Source organism: Hypanus sabinus, chromosome 15, assembly GCF_030144855.1.
Source record: "Hypanus sabinus isolate sHypSab1 chromosome 15, sHypSab1.hap1, whole genome shotgun sequence".
Taxonomy (NCBI): Eukaryota; Metazoa; Chordata; class Chondrichthyes; order Myliobatiformes; family Dasyatidae; genus Hypanus; species Hypanus sabinus.
Window position 1 is genome coordinate 41952779 of NC_082720.1, and position 16740 is coordinate 41969518.

Genomic DNA, 16740 nt, shown 5'->3' on the forward strand with positions numbered 1-16740 from the left:
GCTGCAACATTACCTCTCAGCTCCTAAATTCAATTCCACCATTGATGAAGGCCCATACACTGTATGCCTTCTTAATCACAGAGTCAACCTGCGCAGCTGCTTTGAGCGTCCAATGGACTTGGACCCCAAGATCCCTCAGATCCTCCACACTGCCAAGAGTCTTACCATTAATACTATATTCTGCCATCATATTTGACCTACCAAAATGAACCACCTCACACTTAGCTGGATTGAACTTCAATCCCACTTCTCAGCTTAATTTTGCATCCTATCAATGTCCTGATGCAACCTCTGACAGCCCTCCACACTATCCACAACATTCCCAATCTTTGTGTCATCAGCAAACTTACTAACCCACCCCTCCACTTCCTCATTGAGATCCATTTATAAAAATCATGAAGAGTAATGGTCCCAGAACAGATCCTTGAGGCACATTGAACTTTCTTTGTTAACATGGGAAATAAGAGCAACAGTTCATCTTGAGTTATTTGATCTTGGTTTCCCCACTGTTTTCACACAAATAACCATGTTTTTCTCCTTAAAAAAAAATTGATGACCTCAGCATTGTATATATTCAGTGGTTCTCCCTTCATAACTTTCAGGGGTAAACAACTCCAAGGGTTCCTGATCTCTGAGAAGAAATTTCTTTTCAACCACTCTACTTGCCAGTTCATGTGCTCAATTTCAACTCTGTCAATTCCCCTTAGAACTCAAATGTTTTGACAAAATCACCATTCACCTTTCTACACTCTGAAGGATGATAAAAAATTGTTCCTCATAAAATCAAACCCTTCCCATGAAGAAGCAACCATTCCACACTCTCTCCATCGTGACTATATCCATTCTTCAATAAGAAGACGTAAACTATACAAAGCTTCAGATGTAGTTTCACTGAATTCAGCATTTGTAATATTTTGCATATTTTTATACTTCATTGTCTTTTTAATAAATGCCAACATTCCACTTGCCTTACCAATTATTTGATGCATTTACAGACTAACCTTCATTCCATGCATGAGATATCGAGTTATCAAGTACCACAACGTCCTTGAGTCTCTTTCATTTAAAACAATACAGTTTTAGTATTTCTCCTACCAAAATGGATAATTCATGTTTCCCTCAATGTACTGTGCCTGTCATTTTGACCTAATCATGTAGCTTCTCTATATAACTTGGCAAATTGTTTTGTGTGGAAATTACCTTGTGCTTTTTTGTGGGTATATCATGTATAAAAAGCAAAATCGATTGATTTTTAATAATTTATGGATTCCTGGTGAAAGTCCAGAAGGGCCTACTTGGATCACACAGCTCATTGACAGCATACAAATGAGGATTGAACAAAATACGAGCAACACCATTCTCGCAAGTCTTGCCAATTACCTACTGAAGTTAAGTCATTCCTAACACGTATGTGCCAATGAAGAAAAGAAAAGTAAGTATTATATATAGGGGAAAAAATGCAGGCAACAAGTGCTCCTTAAATATTACTGAGATGACAGCTACTTAATTTGAACACCTACTAGCTCTCAGTTTCAGTCTGTATTCAGTTTATAGTAGAGGACAGGTTCTAAAATTCTAATGTTTGTGTCTTTACCAACATTACGTGAGCTTTAAGATATTATGATTAATGTATGATCCAGACAATAGAACAAACACATCAGAAGTTTGTCATTCTAAAATTAAAATTATGGAAAACTTTAAAAGTGTGTAAAAATGTCAAAGAAATTTAAATGCTTTAATATTTTCCTTTAAAATTTAATTTGTCAAAATTCTTGTTTTCTTTTCTACAAATGTTTCCACGCTTTACCTTTCAAGATTTGCAGCATTTTGCCTTTTCAATGAATTACTTGTTTTTATTTTCTTATTGTCTATTAACTTATTTAATCTGAAACATACAAATCTAGTCTTTCAAAATAACACAATAAAAAACTTCACAAATAGCAAAAATATTGTTTAACTTTTGTCAATTGGCCTACAGACACAAAAAACTTTTTATCTAAAACATTCATTCTTGTTTTCATTTTGTAACAGGTTAATGTAATAAAACTGTAATAAAACTCAAAAATGACATGATCTCTAGATCCATTTTTGTTAGCACCTGGAAAAGCATGCTTCCTATAGCCAATAAAGGGATAGCATCCATTTTGTGGTTATTGATAAATAATGATGCATATTATGACTAAAACTGCAGATCATCTTCTCAATTGTGTTTTGCAATGTCAAATTAACTTAAAAATCTCCTTTATAATGAACAGCTTCATCAAGCGTTCATGCATTTTGTAGTTAATTACTAGATCTTTATCATTCGAATGCCCCAAGTATGTTGCATTTCATGGGTTTCTTAAAGCAGGTTTACAAGCAAATCTGAAAGAAGTTTCCAAGTGGGTTATGCACTACAGTATAAATTCAGTCACATAACTGCGAACTAAATATGTTGTCTTTCATTTCAGTCCTACTTTACTAAAACACTATTATTTTATTTGTCCATGTACAGCTCATAGAACATCTGCCAGTCTTTGTAACAGGCTGAAACTAGGCATCTAGACATAATCTAACTGCAATGTTCTCTGAAATACATACATAGCAAATTTTTTTTGTGCATCATTTCCACATAGATTTTGAAGGCAATGAGAATGTTGGCATAATTGCCAATAAATCACATCATAGGTTTATCTTAGTATATGAGCATTCATATTGCTGCTGACCAGAAAATAACAGAAAAAGTAGGTCCATTTTCGAATTCATTGTAGCTAATGTCAAACTCTGAATAAAACCTATCTTGTGAAGCTTCACTCAAGTCCTTTTAAGGGCAAAAATACAACTGAATTGAGCATTTATTTAAATAATCCACAACTATTCTGAGATCTTATTAGGATTATTAGATAATACATGCAAGAGTGCTCTATTAAAATAATATGGAAATTGCTTGAAAATTGCCATTTTAAGGAATTGTGGAAGAGAGTTTCTTTTTAATCCCAGAGCTATAGGTGCAAAGAAGAATGCTGCTCACTTACAGAAATTCAGCACCTGTCTCTGCAGTCAGTGCTCTGATTCAGATGACCCTATCGTAAAACTCCTCCAGGCCTATACAACTCTTGCAATCATATCACAATTCAAACCCTATCCTATGATTTTCATAGTTCTTTGACTTTTTATACAAATGAATCTCTCTTTATATATTGTTTTAATGTAAATCATTTACCTATCAGTCTTTTCAGCTTAAAATAGTAACATTTGAAAATATCATTTACATGCACATTCAAACAGGTCAGCTTTAAATATTTTTCAGAATATTAATTTGGTTTTCATATAGTATAATATTCCCATAGCCACTTAGTTTCATTTTCATCTAAATTTTATATTGCCTAAAGAGAAACATTATTAAAATGCTTTAGCTAAATCTGCTACCTCCATATGCTGCGTGAAGGGGTCTTTAGGATTACACATCACTGAAGAAAACCTATGATTGCTTCTTAAACAGTACTGGCTCTTGCTTTCTGACAGAGGGAAAGTTTGCCGAATGACAGTCAATCTTCCAGTCAATCTTCTTGCTAGTTCCCGAATATCTGCATCATTTATTTCCTTAAGTTAACAAAGAATAACAAATTAGTTAATTGTTTTTAAAAACAGTATCATTTATAAATTCAGTCATACTTATGTTTGTGATACAGAAAGGTTTGGGCCTGAAATTAGTGCCCCCCTCACCACACCCTGCCCAGAGTGTGTTAGAATTTCTAAACATAATTATAGCGGTCATGAATTTATGCTTGCTAATTACTTGGAACACTTTCTGAGTAAGATGAGTAGAATTGATAAGGAAGAATCAATGTATGTGGTGCTTTTGGATTTCAGAATACTTTTGATAAATTTGCATGCAGGACGATGGTCAACAATGTCAGACCACATGGAATTCAGCGTAAGGCGTGCATTGGAATGAGAATTAGTTTTCAGGCACAACTCTAAGAGTGGGAATAAAATAGAACCTTTTTCGGGTTGGCAGGTTGCGACTAGTAGGGCTCTTTATCTGGACAAAACCTATTCACAATCTATGTCGATGACTTGGGTGAGGGGACCAAATGTCAAATTTCCAAATTTGCTGATGATACAGGACCTAGCTGAATTGTGAGGAAGGGTAAGAGCATAAAAATCCTTCAAGGGGAAATAGACAAGCTAAGCGAACAAGCAAGAGCACATCAGAGGGAATATAATGTAGAAACATGTAAAGTCTCAAAGATGCACAAAACGAAAATGCTGAGTATTTTTAAATTGGTGAAAGTAGATTGTGATAGGCACCTGGGCATTCTTGTCGCACACGTCAGTGTAAACATACAGATGAGGTGAGCAGTCAGGAAGAAAGTCTGTATTTTGGCATTCTCTATCTTAGATAACTGTGCAGGATTAGCTATAGAGTTTATTCCAGAGACGGAGATACTGATGGATGTCCAGGTAATCAAGGAATATGAGGATAATGCAGCAAAATGTTTTAGGAAGTGATTCTGATGAACAGTGCACTTGAAGAGCATATTTCTCATGTCCTTATTTTATGTGCAAATGTTCTAATATGTTTTTATGTCTATCATTGTAAGTGATGATGGTATCATACTAGTAGTAATAGTACTTTGCTAAACAGAGATTTCCTCAGATTCTCGAAACAATACAATAGTTTGCTTGCATTTATTCTGCACAAACAATAACAAACATAACTAATAAATCTGAAACTAAAGGTTAACATTGAACTGAAAAAAAGAGAAGCTAGACTTCTATTGTTTCTGTTTGCCAGTGATTGGAGCATAAATCAAATCCAACACTGAAGTAGTCAACCTGGTTCATAAAAAAAAACAGGCCATTGGATTATATAGGCAGATTCATTAATCTTCAGCTGTAGACTAAATGGGCTAGCTGTGTGTTCAGAAATGTTTTAAGAGTGAAAAATCACCTTTTTAACTGCTATTTAGCACTATTATGTTGGAATCCAGGGCTGAAGGCAGATATTGTCTTACCTAATGAATATATTGCACTCAGTCACGGTAACTGTCAAGATCAACTGAAACAGGTAGCATTGAATGGAGAGATTGTAATAAGTTGTAATGACATTTCAGATGAGAAAATTATTTTGCAGCTTTTAGGGGAACACGTTGAATACCTCTTAGATTGCTTCTGACTATGCCTGGTAGATTGATGACCATCTCACACCACAAAGGATTTATTAATAATAAAACAAATCATTCTCTATTATTTAAAATACAGAGATGCAGTATCATTTGAGAATATTGATAGGCAAGTTTAGACTATTTAGGGTAATGCATTGCACCTCCATGGTTATCTGTTCATTACTGCTGCTGAGGTGTGTCTGGATGACATGCTCATCATAGCTACAGAACACCTCTTCTTCTTTCTGCCTCCTCTTCAAGGCATTCAATGCCATGTCCGGTATCTTTTGTCTCCTGTCTTCCATCTTGCATCATTCTTGTTTACCTGGACAAATTCAGATCCTGCTTTATGGAACTGGGTGCAGCAATAATGCATTTTGCCTTTATAAAAGATAGGCAAGCGTAAAGCAGTGCTGATGCTAGCAAGTTAAGAAGCATGCATCCCTTTAATTTTTGCAGTTAGCCTTGGCTTCAAACAAAATTTATTTTCATAACGACTGCAGCAAGACAGCATGGAATTGGCACACTGCCTGCACTGCAATTAACTGGCAGAGGTTAGTGATACGTGCTTTAGTTCCAGAGATTATCCAATTCAGCTCCCAATGTTTCACAGCTAGTTATGGCTTGCTGTGCTCTATAAAACTTCTCCAAACAAGTATCTGCACTTGAGTGATTCAAAGTGCTAAATGTAGATGCTATGAAATTCATGAATCAGAACCATCATTTAGTACTAACACAAGTGAGATCACAAAGTAACTGATCACTATTGTAGTCGCTTATGTTTTAATATGCTGATCTCTGCATTTGTCTCTCCTATCTTCAAAAAGACATTATTTGAATCCTGACTCTAAGGATATGAGAATGTACCACAGCTTGTATGACAGAAGCAGATCAAGAGTCATAGAATCACATACATGAGAAATTCTGCAGTTGCTAGAAATCTAAAGCAACACACACAAAATGCTGGGCAAACTCTGCAGGTTAGGCAGCATCAATGAAAGTGGATTAGCAGTGGACGCTTTGGGCCAATACCCTTCTTCAGGACTGGAAATGAAGGGGGAAGATGCCAAAATAAAAGCCGGGGGAGGGGAGGGGGAAGGAGGCTAGGTAGTTGATAGGTGAAGCCAGGTGGGTAGGAAAAATAAAGGGCTGGTGAGGAGAGTGGACAATAGGAGAAAGGGAAGGAGCAGGGGGCCCAGGGGAAGTGGTAGGCAGGTAAGAGGCCTGAATACAAGAAGGGAGGTTGATATGGCATTAAAGAAAGGCACTTAGCACATCTGATTGTGTCTGTCCTTTGTAAAAGCCATCTAACAATCCTCACAGCCATCTGTGTTTCCCATAGGCTACATTTTATTTTCCTTCTCGAGTATAGATCCAACTTAAATTTAATATTAACATTAAATATATAATTACTACCATGCAGCCTGTTGTTGATCAATGTGATGATCGGAAGTGAGAGGTATAATTTAAAAAGAGCATTAAGTTGTGTCCTGAGAGAAAATCAACCCAACCCCATGGTTTTGTGTAGGTCCTGGATGCCATATTTCAAAGTCTTATTTCAAGACAAGACATTTATTCAACAAGCTTCTTTATATCCTGTGTGAATGTGAAGTATACACCCGTAATACTTAAGCTGCCTCTGAGATAAATATATTTACCTACTTAAAAATGAAGGAGCAAAGTTACCATCAACATACAAATTGCCTCCTGGTGTGATCCTTACCTGTTGCTTCATCAGACCATTTGACAATCCTGCATCAGGCACAATCATAGGTGAACACCTGGTTTCCCAGTGTTATATCTTTTTTTTACAATCAGTGCTGATGTGACATTGTACAAGCTGATCAGCAAATATTTCCTGTTGAGGATGCAGGATCTTATTATCCCGTTAGAGCAAGTACAAGTCTGTTTAAGATGGTGTTTGTGTTGGTTAAGATGTCTGATTTCCCATAATTTTGTACTAAATTATTATTCATGAGTAGTTTTTCCAACTTACCTCCTCTCTTGCAATGCATTCCAAACATTCGTTCATAAATTATTATATTTAGACTGTCAACTAATGCTTCCTTTAACTAGGCAAATATGAACTCCAAATATAATTAATCACTATTTTGAAATATTTACGATTATCTTGTCTATTCCTATTTAGGAACATGAATACTTCAATAAGATAAGCAAACTCAAGGAATTCTGCGGAGGTTGAAAATCTTGAGCAAAACACACACAAAATGCTGGCAGAACTCAGCAAGTCAAGCATTTATGAAGGGCTATAAACAGCTGATACTTTGGGCAAAGACTCTTCATTTGGACTAGGTCTAGGACAAGAGGGTACAGCCTCAGGATACAGGAAAGTGTATTCAAGGACCCTAACCATTAGAACAGAGATGAGGAGGAATTTCTTTAGCCAGAAGATAGTAAATCTGTGGATTTCACTGCCATATATGGCTGTGGGAGCCAAGTTATTGGATATATTTAAAGAAGAGGTTGATTACTAAGGGTTTCAAAGGTTATGGCAGAAGACAGGAAAATGGGGTTGACAGGGAAAATAAATCATTGAGAAGGAATGGTGGAGCTGGCTTGATAGGCCAAATGGCCCAATTCTGGTCCTATGCCCTATGATGAGTCTGGAAATGGTACGCATCACTTCCAACTTTCCAGACAACCTCCAACTATTTCATTTTGTCTACCGCCGAACATGGTTTATGGAAGACACCAAATTCCCAGGTTCAGCACACTTCTCTGAAGCATCTGGCAAGTAAATAATCCAACATCAGACTACAGTACTGGTTATTGACTATAGTTCTCCTTCAATAAAATTCATCACTGAACTCCAGTGGTCCACGTGCTCCTGTCTACATCATCTAGTTTGAGGTTGAGAGGATTGAGAGCTTCAAATTCCCAGTTCTGAAGATCACCAAAAGTCTGTCCTGGTCCAAACACATAAAAGTCACAGTCTGGAAAGCTCACTACCATCTCTACTTCCTCAGGATGCTAAAGAAATTTAGCATGTCTCTGTCAACTTACAATTTTTATCAATGCACCATTGAAAGTATTCTGTCTGGATACACAAGAGTTTGGTATATTAACTGCTCTGCATGTGAGCTGAGGAAACTGCAGAGAGCTGTGTACAAGCTAGGCACATCACAGGAACCAGCTTTCCCTCTATAGACTCTGTCTGTACTCCTTGGCACCTCAGTAAAGCTGCCAGTTTAATCAAAGGCCCACTCATGCCGGACATTCTCTTTTCTTCTCTCTCCCAACAGGCAGAAGATACAAAAGCCTGAAAGCATGTACCACCAGGCTCAAGTTCAGCTCAATCCCAATGTCATCAGACACTTGAATGGTCCTCTTGGCCTCACATTCTAGCTTGTTATGATCTTGCATTTTATCATTTACCTGCAATGTGCTTTTGTTTGGTAGTTTATTCTTTATTCTACATTGGCACTTTATTCTGCATTGTTAAGATTTAACATTATTCTAGCTCAATGCATTCTGGAATGATGTGATCTGTATAAGCAGCACACAAGGTAAACTTTTCAGGCAGCACAGTAGTGCAGTGATTAGCACAATGCTTTACAGTTCCAGCAACTGGGATTCAATTCCTGCAGATGCCTGTAAGAAGTTTGCACATTCTCCTGGTCACCATGTTGGTTTCCTCTGGGTGCTCCAGTTCCCTCCCAAAGTCCAAAGATGTACCAGTTAGTTAATGGGCTATTGTAAATTTTCCCCTGGTCAGACTAGGATTAAATTGGAGGTTACTGGGCATCACTATTCGAAGGACCAGAACAGTCTATTCCCTGCGGCATTTCAATAAATACGTATGACAATACGAAACCAATACCACTCAGTAATGGTTGCAATAACTGGCTGAGTCTGTACTTCTTTGCTGCAGATGAAATCATTTAGGTTTGGCATTTGGATGCCAAACACTGCCTTGCCTTGATACTCCTTGCAGCTCTACAGTCCTTTAAATAATCCACAAATTTGTGTATCAGCATGCCATTGGGTGGTAATTAAATTAGTAAAAGTCTATTTAAAATTTTCTAAGCTTGCTCTCAATCCCTTTCAGCACTCAAAAGGATTGCTCCACTCTTCCCTTCCCTACTGCTACTCCCGTTCTTATGGTACTTTCTCATACAAATGCTTTAGGTGTAAAACTTGCCTTTTCACCTCTTCTTTATCCACCACTGAGGGACCCAAACAGTCTTTTCAGGTGAAGCATCAAATCCTTTGATTTGCAATCCAATTGATTTTTTTGTGGGCTCCTCTTCATTGGAGAAACCAAATGCATAGTGTATGCTTGTTTTGTAGCACATCTAAGTTCAGACTCTGTTCTTCCAATTGCTGAACCTTCCCATTCCCATCTTCCTGCCTGCAGCTTCTGCACCATTACAACAAGGCCTGACACTAAGTTGAAGAACAAAAGAAACACAAGAAATTCTGCAGATACTGGAAATGTCATAAGGGGACAGGAGGCTGGACCCATGTGCAGGACGCAGGCACTGAAGTACTAGCGGCAGGACGGGAACAACTAAACAATAGACAAGATGTGGTGACCGTGGTGAGCATGAGGGACATGATGTTCAAGGTGATTCTGCGAGAGAGAGTTCAGGCAGGGCAGGGTCTAGGAGTTCAGTGGGCAGGCCGCATAACTCCTGGGCAGGGCCCAGGCCTCTCAGGCAGGAACACGGGGCCTGGGTATGTAGCAGGGTACAACCCATTAGCAGCAAGGGATGGAAAGGGGCAGAGTCCCCCACCAGACAACAACAGTCCAGCCAGCCTTGCCCACTGGAGGTAAAGGGTAGGAAGGGGAACTAGGTCCAGGGTGACTGCCAGATTTACTCAAAGACCTCATCATTAACAAGGAAAGCTCCAAACTAGTCCCAGAGCTCCCCCTATATACACCTGCCAGCTGATGGGCAACAGGTGCACCTCCTTGAGCCCCAACAAGCCATGATGATCCACAGGTGTGACTAATTGGGCTCAAGGGTGAAAGAAGGGACGGCTACAAGACTCGGAGTCCGGAGTACACGGACCGGATCAAGACCCAGAATGTTTGCTCCGGACCGGACCATAACAGGAAATCCAAAACAACTTGCACACAATGCTGAAGGAACTCAGCAGGTCAGCAAGCAATTATGGAAATTAATAAACAGTCGAGGTTTCAGACCAAGACCCTTCTTCACACCTCATTTTCTACCTCGGTATACTGTGGACTTGAGGACTCACAGTCAAAGTTGAAGTTGAGGTTATTGTCATATGCGTAAGTGCATGCATGCAGAGGTGCAGTGAAAACTTGCCACAGCTTCACAGGCATGCAGCAATCACAAGGAAAACATTAATTAGAACAAAAAATACTAAATCTCAATACTGAACTTCCAATTCCTCGTTTGCTTTGTGTCAGAACTACTTATGTCTGTCATCATTCTTAGTCAGTTTTTTTCTTATTTCTGTTTTTTGTACGTTCTGGCCCACTAAGCGTGTAGTCGCCATTAACAACACATCACACAGACACAACCTGAAAAAAGATCTTAACTTTGCTTTACCTAATTACACCCTATCAGAGATTTGCCATGGTTCTAAGCCTCTGCTTCTCCCACCTCATCTAAGCTAACTTGTTTCTCTTCCCTGGCTTTAATGAAGGGTAACAGACCTGTGTTTCCAGCACTTTCTTATAGATTCTCTGCTTGATAAATGCCAAAAAGACAGCCTGTTAGAGATTGAAGCATGTTATCTCCAGAGTTTGTGATTGAGCTTTCAATCTGATATCCAACTCTGGCTTTAGCATTTACACTGAGTTTTCACGCAAGAGAACCTTAGAATCAGTGCGTTGTCCATGCAATCATGGTCATGGAAAGTGTTCTCTGGTAACTTCATAATTTGCAGTTAGTTCTGTCTACTCACAAAATAACGCAGCACCATGAAGAGCAATTACAATGAGTTCATAGATAGGTCCTGTCAAATTTTAATCAAAGGAGCCTGTTCATTCTTCTTCGGTCAGTTTTTTCACCAATTGTTTTTTTCCTGAATGATTCAACGGACACAGCCTGGCCTTGCCATCAGAGCAGTAAGAAATGCACACACTGTGGCAAATATTGGACTTTTTTTACTTATTTATTGAGATACAGAGCAGGGAAGGCCCTTGTGGATCTTCAAGCCATGACACCTAACAACCTCCTATTTAAGCCATGCCTAATCATGGGATAATTTACAGTGACCCATTAACTTACCAACTGGTACATCTTTGGAATGTGAGAGGAAACCAGAACACCCAGAGGAAACCCACGCGGTCATGGGGAGAACAACAAACTCCTTACAGTCAGTGGTGGGAATCAGCATACTGTATATTTTAGAATTCTTTTCAGCAGGTAGCACAGCCTCTTAACAAACATTTAGATAATGAGGCATGATAATGGCCTGAAATTGGCTGCAATGGGTAAACTGGCAACAAATAGCACAAGTAGACAGCTGTTCTACACCATCCTCCAGTGGCAAATTAATTTCAAAATCTGTAAGAAAAATAATTAGAGCATGCCACAGAGAGCTCAGCAGTAGATCAGGAGCTCAGCTAGACAGCTGTACCAACACCATATCATTATCAAATAGTTAGGGAGTTCAAGAATACACAGCTAACTTTAATTTTATTGAACCACTTCTTCTGGTCAATATTTATCTATCTCTGACAGTTAGTTGCTATAATATATAGACAGTGATGTACATTGAATAAATATTGCCACAAAGGGAAACAAAAACAGTTCTTCTGTAAAACTTACTATGTTATCAGCTTTCGTCTGTGATCAGTGGATGTTGCAAAGTGTTTGTTTTCATCCATGGCTGATTTCAAAATATAATTTCAAAGGCAATATAACAAGTTACCACTCCAGAAGGCAACTTAACTACTTCATGCATTTCTCTATTACTATTCAATAGATCAGTTAAATAAATATAACTAATGTTGCCGGTTGTGCTAATTTCTGTTTCTAAATGTTTGCCCTGGGATGAATAATTTAATCAAAGAATGCTGATTTTGTAATTGTTTTGTAATGTCTAAAGTTAGCATGCCTCATTTAAATGTGTCATAACCTATTCTTCTATATTTCCCCTATCAGTCTCATTTCAATTTGCTGCATCTTAAGCAGTAGCAATGGCCCAAAGGCGTTATATCTAGGCACTCCATTTTGTTATTGATTTTTAGAGTGGGGATGGGCAGGCCAGAGTTGGTCAGGAATTCAATATTTTAGGGAAGAGTGAAGGCTAAGAAACAATCTTAAGAAATTTGACAAAATATTTGTAAAACTAATGTCACTGGTAAGAAGGAAATGTGTTCTTTTCTAATTGACCATGAAGACTTTCACACTTGTCAGTCAGGAGTCACACATAGAAGCTTTTTAGCAGTGATGCTGTGTTTTCATGATTTACATTAACGGAGGCAGAATTTTATTTATGATTTATTTATGTGCATTTGAACAACTCATGGGTCTAGAAGTCAGCCTCTGAATCACAACCATTATACCATCTTGTTCTCTTTCTTCTTATGCAATTCCTCAGGATCAATGATGTAGGCACAGTAGCATAGTGGTTAGCACAACGCTTTACAGTGCCAACAACCTGGGTTCAATTCCCACCGCTGACTGTAGGAGTTTGTATGTTCTCCTTGTGAACTTGTAGGTTTCCTCCGGGTGTTCCAGTTTCCTCCCACAGTCCAAGGACGAGCTGGTTAGCAGGTACATTGTCCCGAGATAAGGCTAGGGTTAAGCTGAGGCTTGCTGGGCAGTGTGGCTCCAAGGGCTGGATGGGCCTATCTCAATAAATCAACAAACCTCTCATTCCCACTCTGTGGATTCTAGAATTGCAGATAGTGTGTGTGACTGGGCCTGCTCCTTCCGCCACTTACACAAGGCTTCTGTGTGCTCCAGATGCATGGTTCTCAATACCATCCTGAATGTTCCTTCTCCACTTGGAGTGATCTTTGGCTTAAGATTCTTTGAAGTCAGAGGAGATGTTGGATTTCTTTAAGGAGGCATGAATAATCTCTACCCATGACAGTCCTCAGTATAGAGTGTATCTTTCAGGGGATTGGAGTTGGGTAGAGAGTGATGTAGCCAGTGCCAGCTGAGTAGGTATAAATATTGGGAGCTGTCCAAAGAGAAATCACTGCTGCTCATTTGTGTATCTTTCCAATGAGCTTGGAAGAGTTTACAGAGACAGTGTTGGTGATATCTTTCGAATACTTTGACATGCCTGTTGTAGTTCATCCTGGTGTTAGTAGCACTATACCCACTACTTGAGGGTGATTTTATCAAACCATGCACACAGATATACCAGTGCCATGATTGTACTCTAATGTTTTAACAACTGTTTCCAGGCTAGTGGACAATGCTGCATTAGATAGGCAATGGGGTAGTTTCAGGGTAAAATGTCAGTTTATGAAAGATATGCTGATAGAATTAGAGGAAGCTAAAGTGAAAGAAGCTTTATGAAAAGCTAAACATTAACATAGAGCAATCAAGCCTAAGGCCTGTTTATGGTTGTAATTTTACACTCCATTAGATGGGGAGGAAGGTAGTTTGCCAAACTAAACCATTCTTGCTAGAGAGGTTAGATTAACATGGACGCTAAAGAATTTTGAAAATTATGGAGGGTTCAATCCCTGAATATGTCGGGCAGGGCGGGGGTCCTCCAATTTTCTTTCTGTTCTTGAAAACCTCTAAGTGAGAAACTTGTACACTCCTGACCACTTAACATTTTAAAGATATTAACCAATAAAGGAAGCACATAACCACTTAATCATCTAAGTAAAAAATACAAATATCTGCACTTGGGTGACTTGTGTTGACTTTGTGCTTGCTGCTCAAAACATGTATTCTGGTTCTACCTGTGCACCTGTCTGGCAGACATACAAATAAACTACAAAATATGGGTAACACGAGTGAATCTGCAGATGCTGGAAATAAATAAAAACACAAAATGCTGGCAGAACTCAGCAGGCAAGACAGCATCTATGGGAGGAGGTAGTGACAATGTTTCGGGCCGAAACCCTTCATCAGGAGTGAAGTAACATGGGATGGTCGAGGGGGGATAAGAAGTGTGGGGGGGGGTATGAAGTAGAGAGTTGGGAAGTTATAGGCTGAAGGGAAATGGGCTAAGGGGAAGGTGGAGAATTAAGAGAAATAATAGAGAAAGAAAGATAGGGCTGGGGAGAGATTGTAGTGAGGGGGGAAAAAAAGACAGAAAGAGAACCAGAGTAAAATTATAGATAGGGATGGGGTGGGGGGGGCAGTGTATCAATGGAGGTCTGTGAGTTGGATGTTCATGCCGGCAGGAAGGAGGCTACCTAGGCGGGAGATAAGGTATTGCTCCATCGACCTACGTGTGGCCTCATCTTTACGGTAGAGGAGGCCATGGACAGACATGTCGGAGTGGGAGTGGTCTGTGGAATTGAAGTGTGTGGCCACAGGGAGATCCCGCCACTGCTGGAGGACTGAGTGCCGGTGTTCGGCGAAACGGTCTTCCAGTCTGCGGCGGGTCTCCCCAATGTATAAATGGCCACATCGGGAGCACCAGATACAGTACATCACCCCAGTTGACTCACAGGTGATGTGGTGCCTCACCTGAAAGGACAGTCTGGGGCCCGGGATGGTGGTGAGGGAAGAAGTGTGGGGGCAGGTGTAGCACTTCTTCCGTTTGCAGGGATAAGTGCCTGGAGGGAGGTCGCTGGGGAGGAAAGGGGGGAGGATGAATTGTCAATGGAGTCGCTTAGGGAGCGATCCCTGCAGAAAGCCGAGAGTGGGGGGGAGGGGAAGATGCGCCTGGTGGTGGGATCCTGTAGGAGGTGGTGGAAGTTACGGAGGATTATACGTTGGATCTGTAGGCTGATAGGATGATAGGTGAGGACCAGGGGGACTCTATCCCTGGTGGGCTGGCGGGGGGATGGGGTGAGGGCAGAGGTGCGTGAAATACGGGAGACGCGATGGAGGGCAGAGTTGATGGTGGGCGAAGGGAAGCCCCTTTCTTTAAAAAAGGAAGACATCTCCTTTGTCCTAGAATGAAAGGCCTCATCCTGAGAACAGATACGGCAGAGGCGGAGGAATTGAGAGAAAGGGATAGAGTCTCTCTGTGGCCACACACTTCAATTCCACAGACCACTCCCACTCCGATATGTCTGTCCATGGCCTCCTCTACCGTCAAGATGAGGCCACACGCAGGTCGATGGAGCAATACCTTATCTCCCGCCTAGGTAGCCTCCTACCTGCCGGCATGAACATTCAACTCACTGACCTCCATTGATACCCCTGACCCCACCTTTATCCCATCCCTATCTATAATTTTAGTCTGGTTTTCTTTCTCTCTCTTCTCCCCCCCTCACTGTAATCTCCCCCCCAGCCCTACCTATCTTTCTCTTTTATTTCCCATAATTCTCCACCTTCCTCCTAGCCCATTTCCCTCCAGCCTATCACTTCCCAGCTCTCTACTTCATCCCTCCCTCCACTTCTTATCTCCCCTCGACCATCCCATGTTACTTCACTCCTGATGAAGGGTTTCAGCCCAAAACATTGTCACTACCTCCTCCCATAGATGCTGTCTGGCCTGCTGAGTTCTGCCAGCATTTTGTGATTTTACAAAATATGGGCTTGCCTAAAAAAATGATTAGAAGTATTGAACAAGTTTCCTCTGTGATACTGCAGAATTTTACTGTGAAGTACTTTCTTCATGTAGTCGAATGCTATGTCACAAGAGTAGGCAAAGTGCGAACAACCTTACTTTGGCAGATTCTAAGATAATTTATTTCTCATTCTAAACATAAGAGATTCTGCAGATGCTGGAAATCTTGAGGAACATATAGAAGGTGCTGGAGAACTCCAGAACTTGGTTTGTTCTTTTTCATCTGCTATCATGCTTTATTCTGGCAAATTATCTCCATCTGGACAAATCGGCTGCCATGCTTTATACTGGCATATTATCTCCATCTGGACAAATCCGCTGCCATGCTTTATTCTGGCTCATTATCTCTATCTGGGAAATAATGCTGCTGCTTCATGAACAAATTCTTTGCCACCATAGTGGAGCAGGCCTTTTGCAAAAGGATCACCAAAGCTGTGCCTTTAAAGGCAGCAGCTTATGTTCAGATTAACCACTGGTATACCACACTGGTTTGGTTCTGGTTTGCATTTACAAAAAGATCAGAACTTTGATACTCAAAGGATAGCCATCTCAAGAGCACCACAAAACCCATCTTATTCTGATGTAAAATGTGAAGATGTTGGTTTAATGAATCAGCCCCTGAAAGCTCTAACCCTGCCAGGAAATGTAACATACAGTATTCCGGAATGAGATCAAAGTTCAAATCGCACACCAACAATCATCAGGCAAAGATGTCTGATAACGTTCTGGTGGCCTACAATGCGGGCTGCCTTTTCCTCTGGGGTGACCAAATTTAAAGTCATCTTAGGATCACTTGCATAAAAGTGGATGCAGATTGACTTTTTGATGATATGCTAACACCATGAATAGCAGACTATTATCATTTATTATCATGCACACTATTTTAATCCAGAAAGGGAAGAAAATAATGTTTCTAAAGACCTACCAC

General features: G+C 40.0%; 1 protein-coding gene across 1 annotated transcript in view; it reads right to left on the reverse strand.

Annotated features, from left to right (window-relative positions):
* LOC132405150 (glutamate receptor ionotropic, delta-2-like) overlaps positions 1 to 16740 on the reverse strand; it is a 497754-nt gene that overhangs the window by 125482 nt on the left and 355532 nt on the right. Inside the window, exon 6 of the mRNA XM_059989852.1 lies at positions 3409 to 3582. Within this exon, the coding sequence (XP_059845835.1) occupies positions 3409 to 3582 (174 nt within the window). The remainder of the gene's footprint in view (positions 1 to 3408; positions 3583 to 16740) is intronic.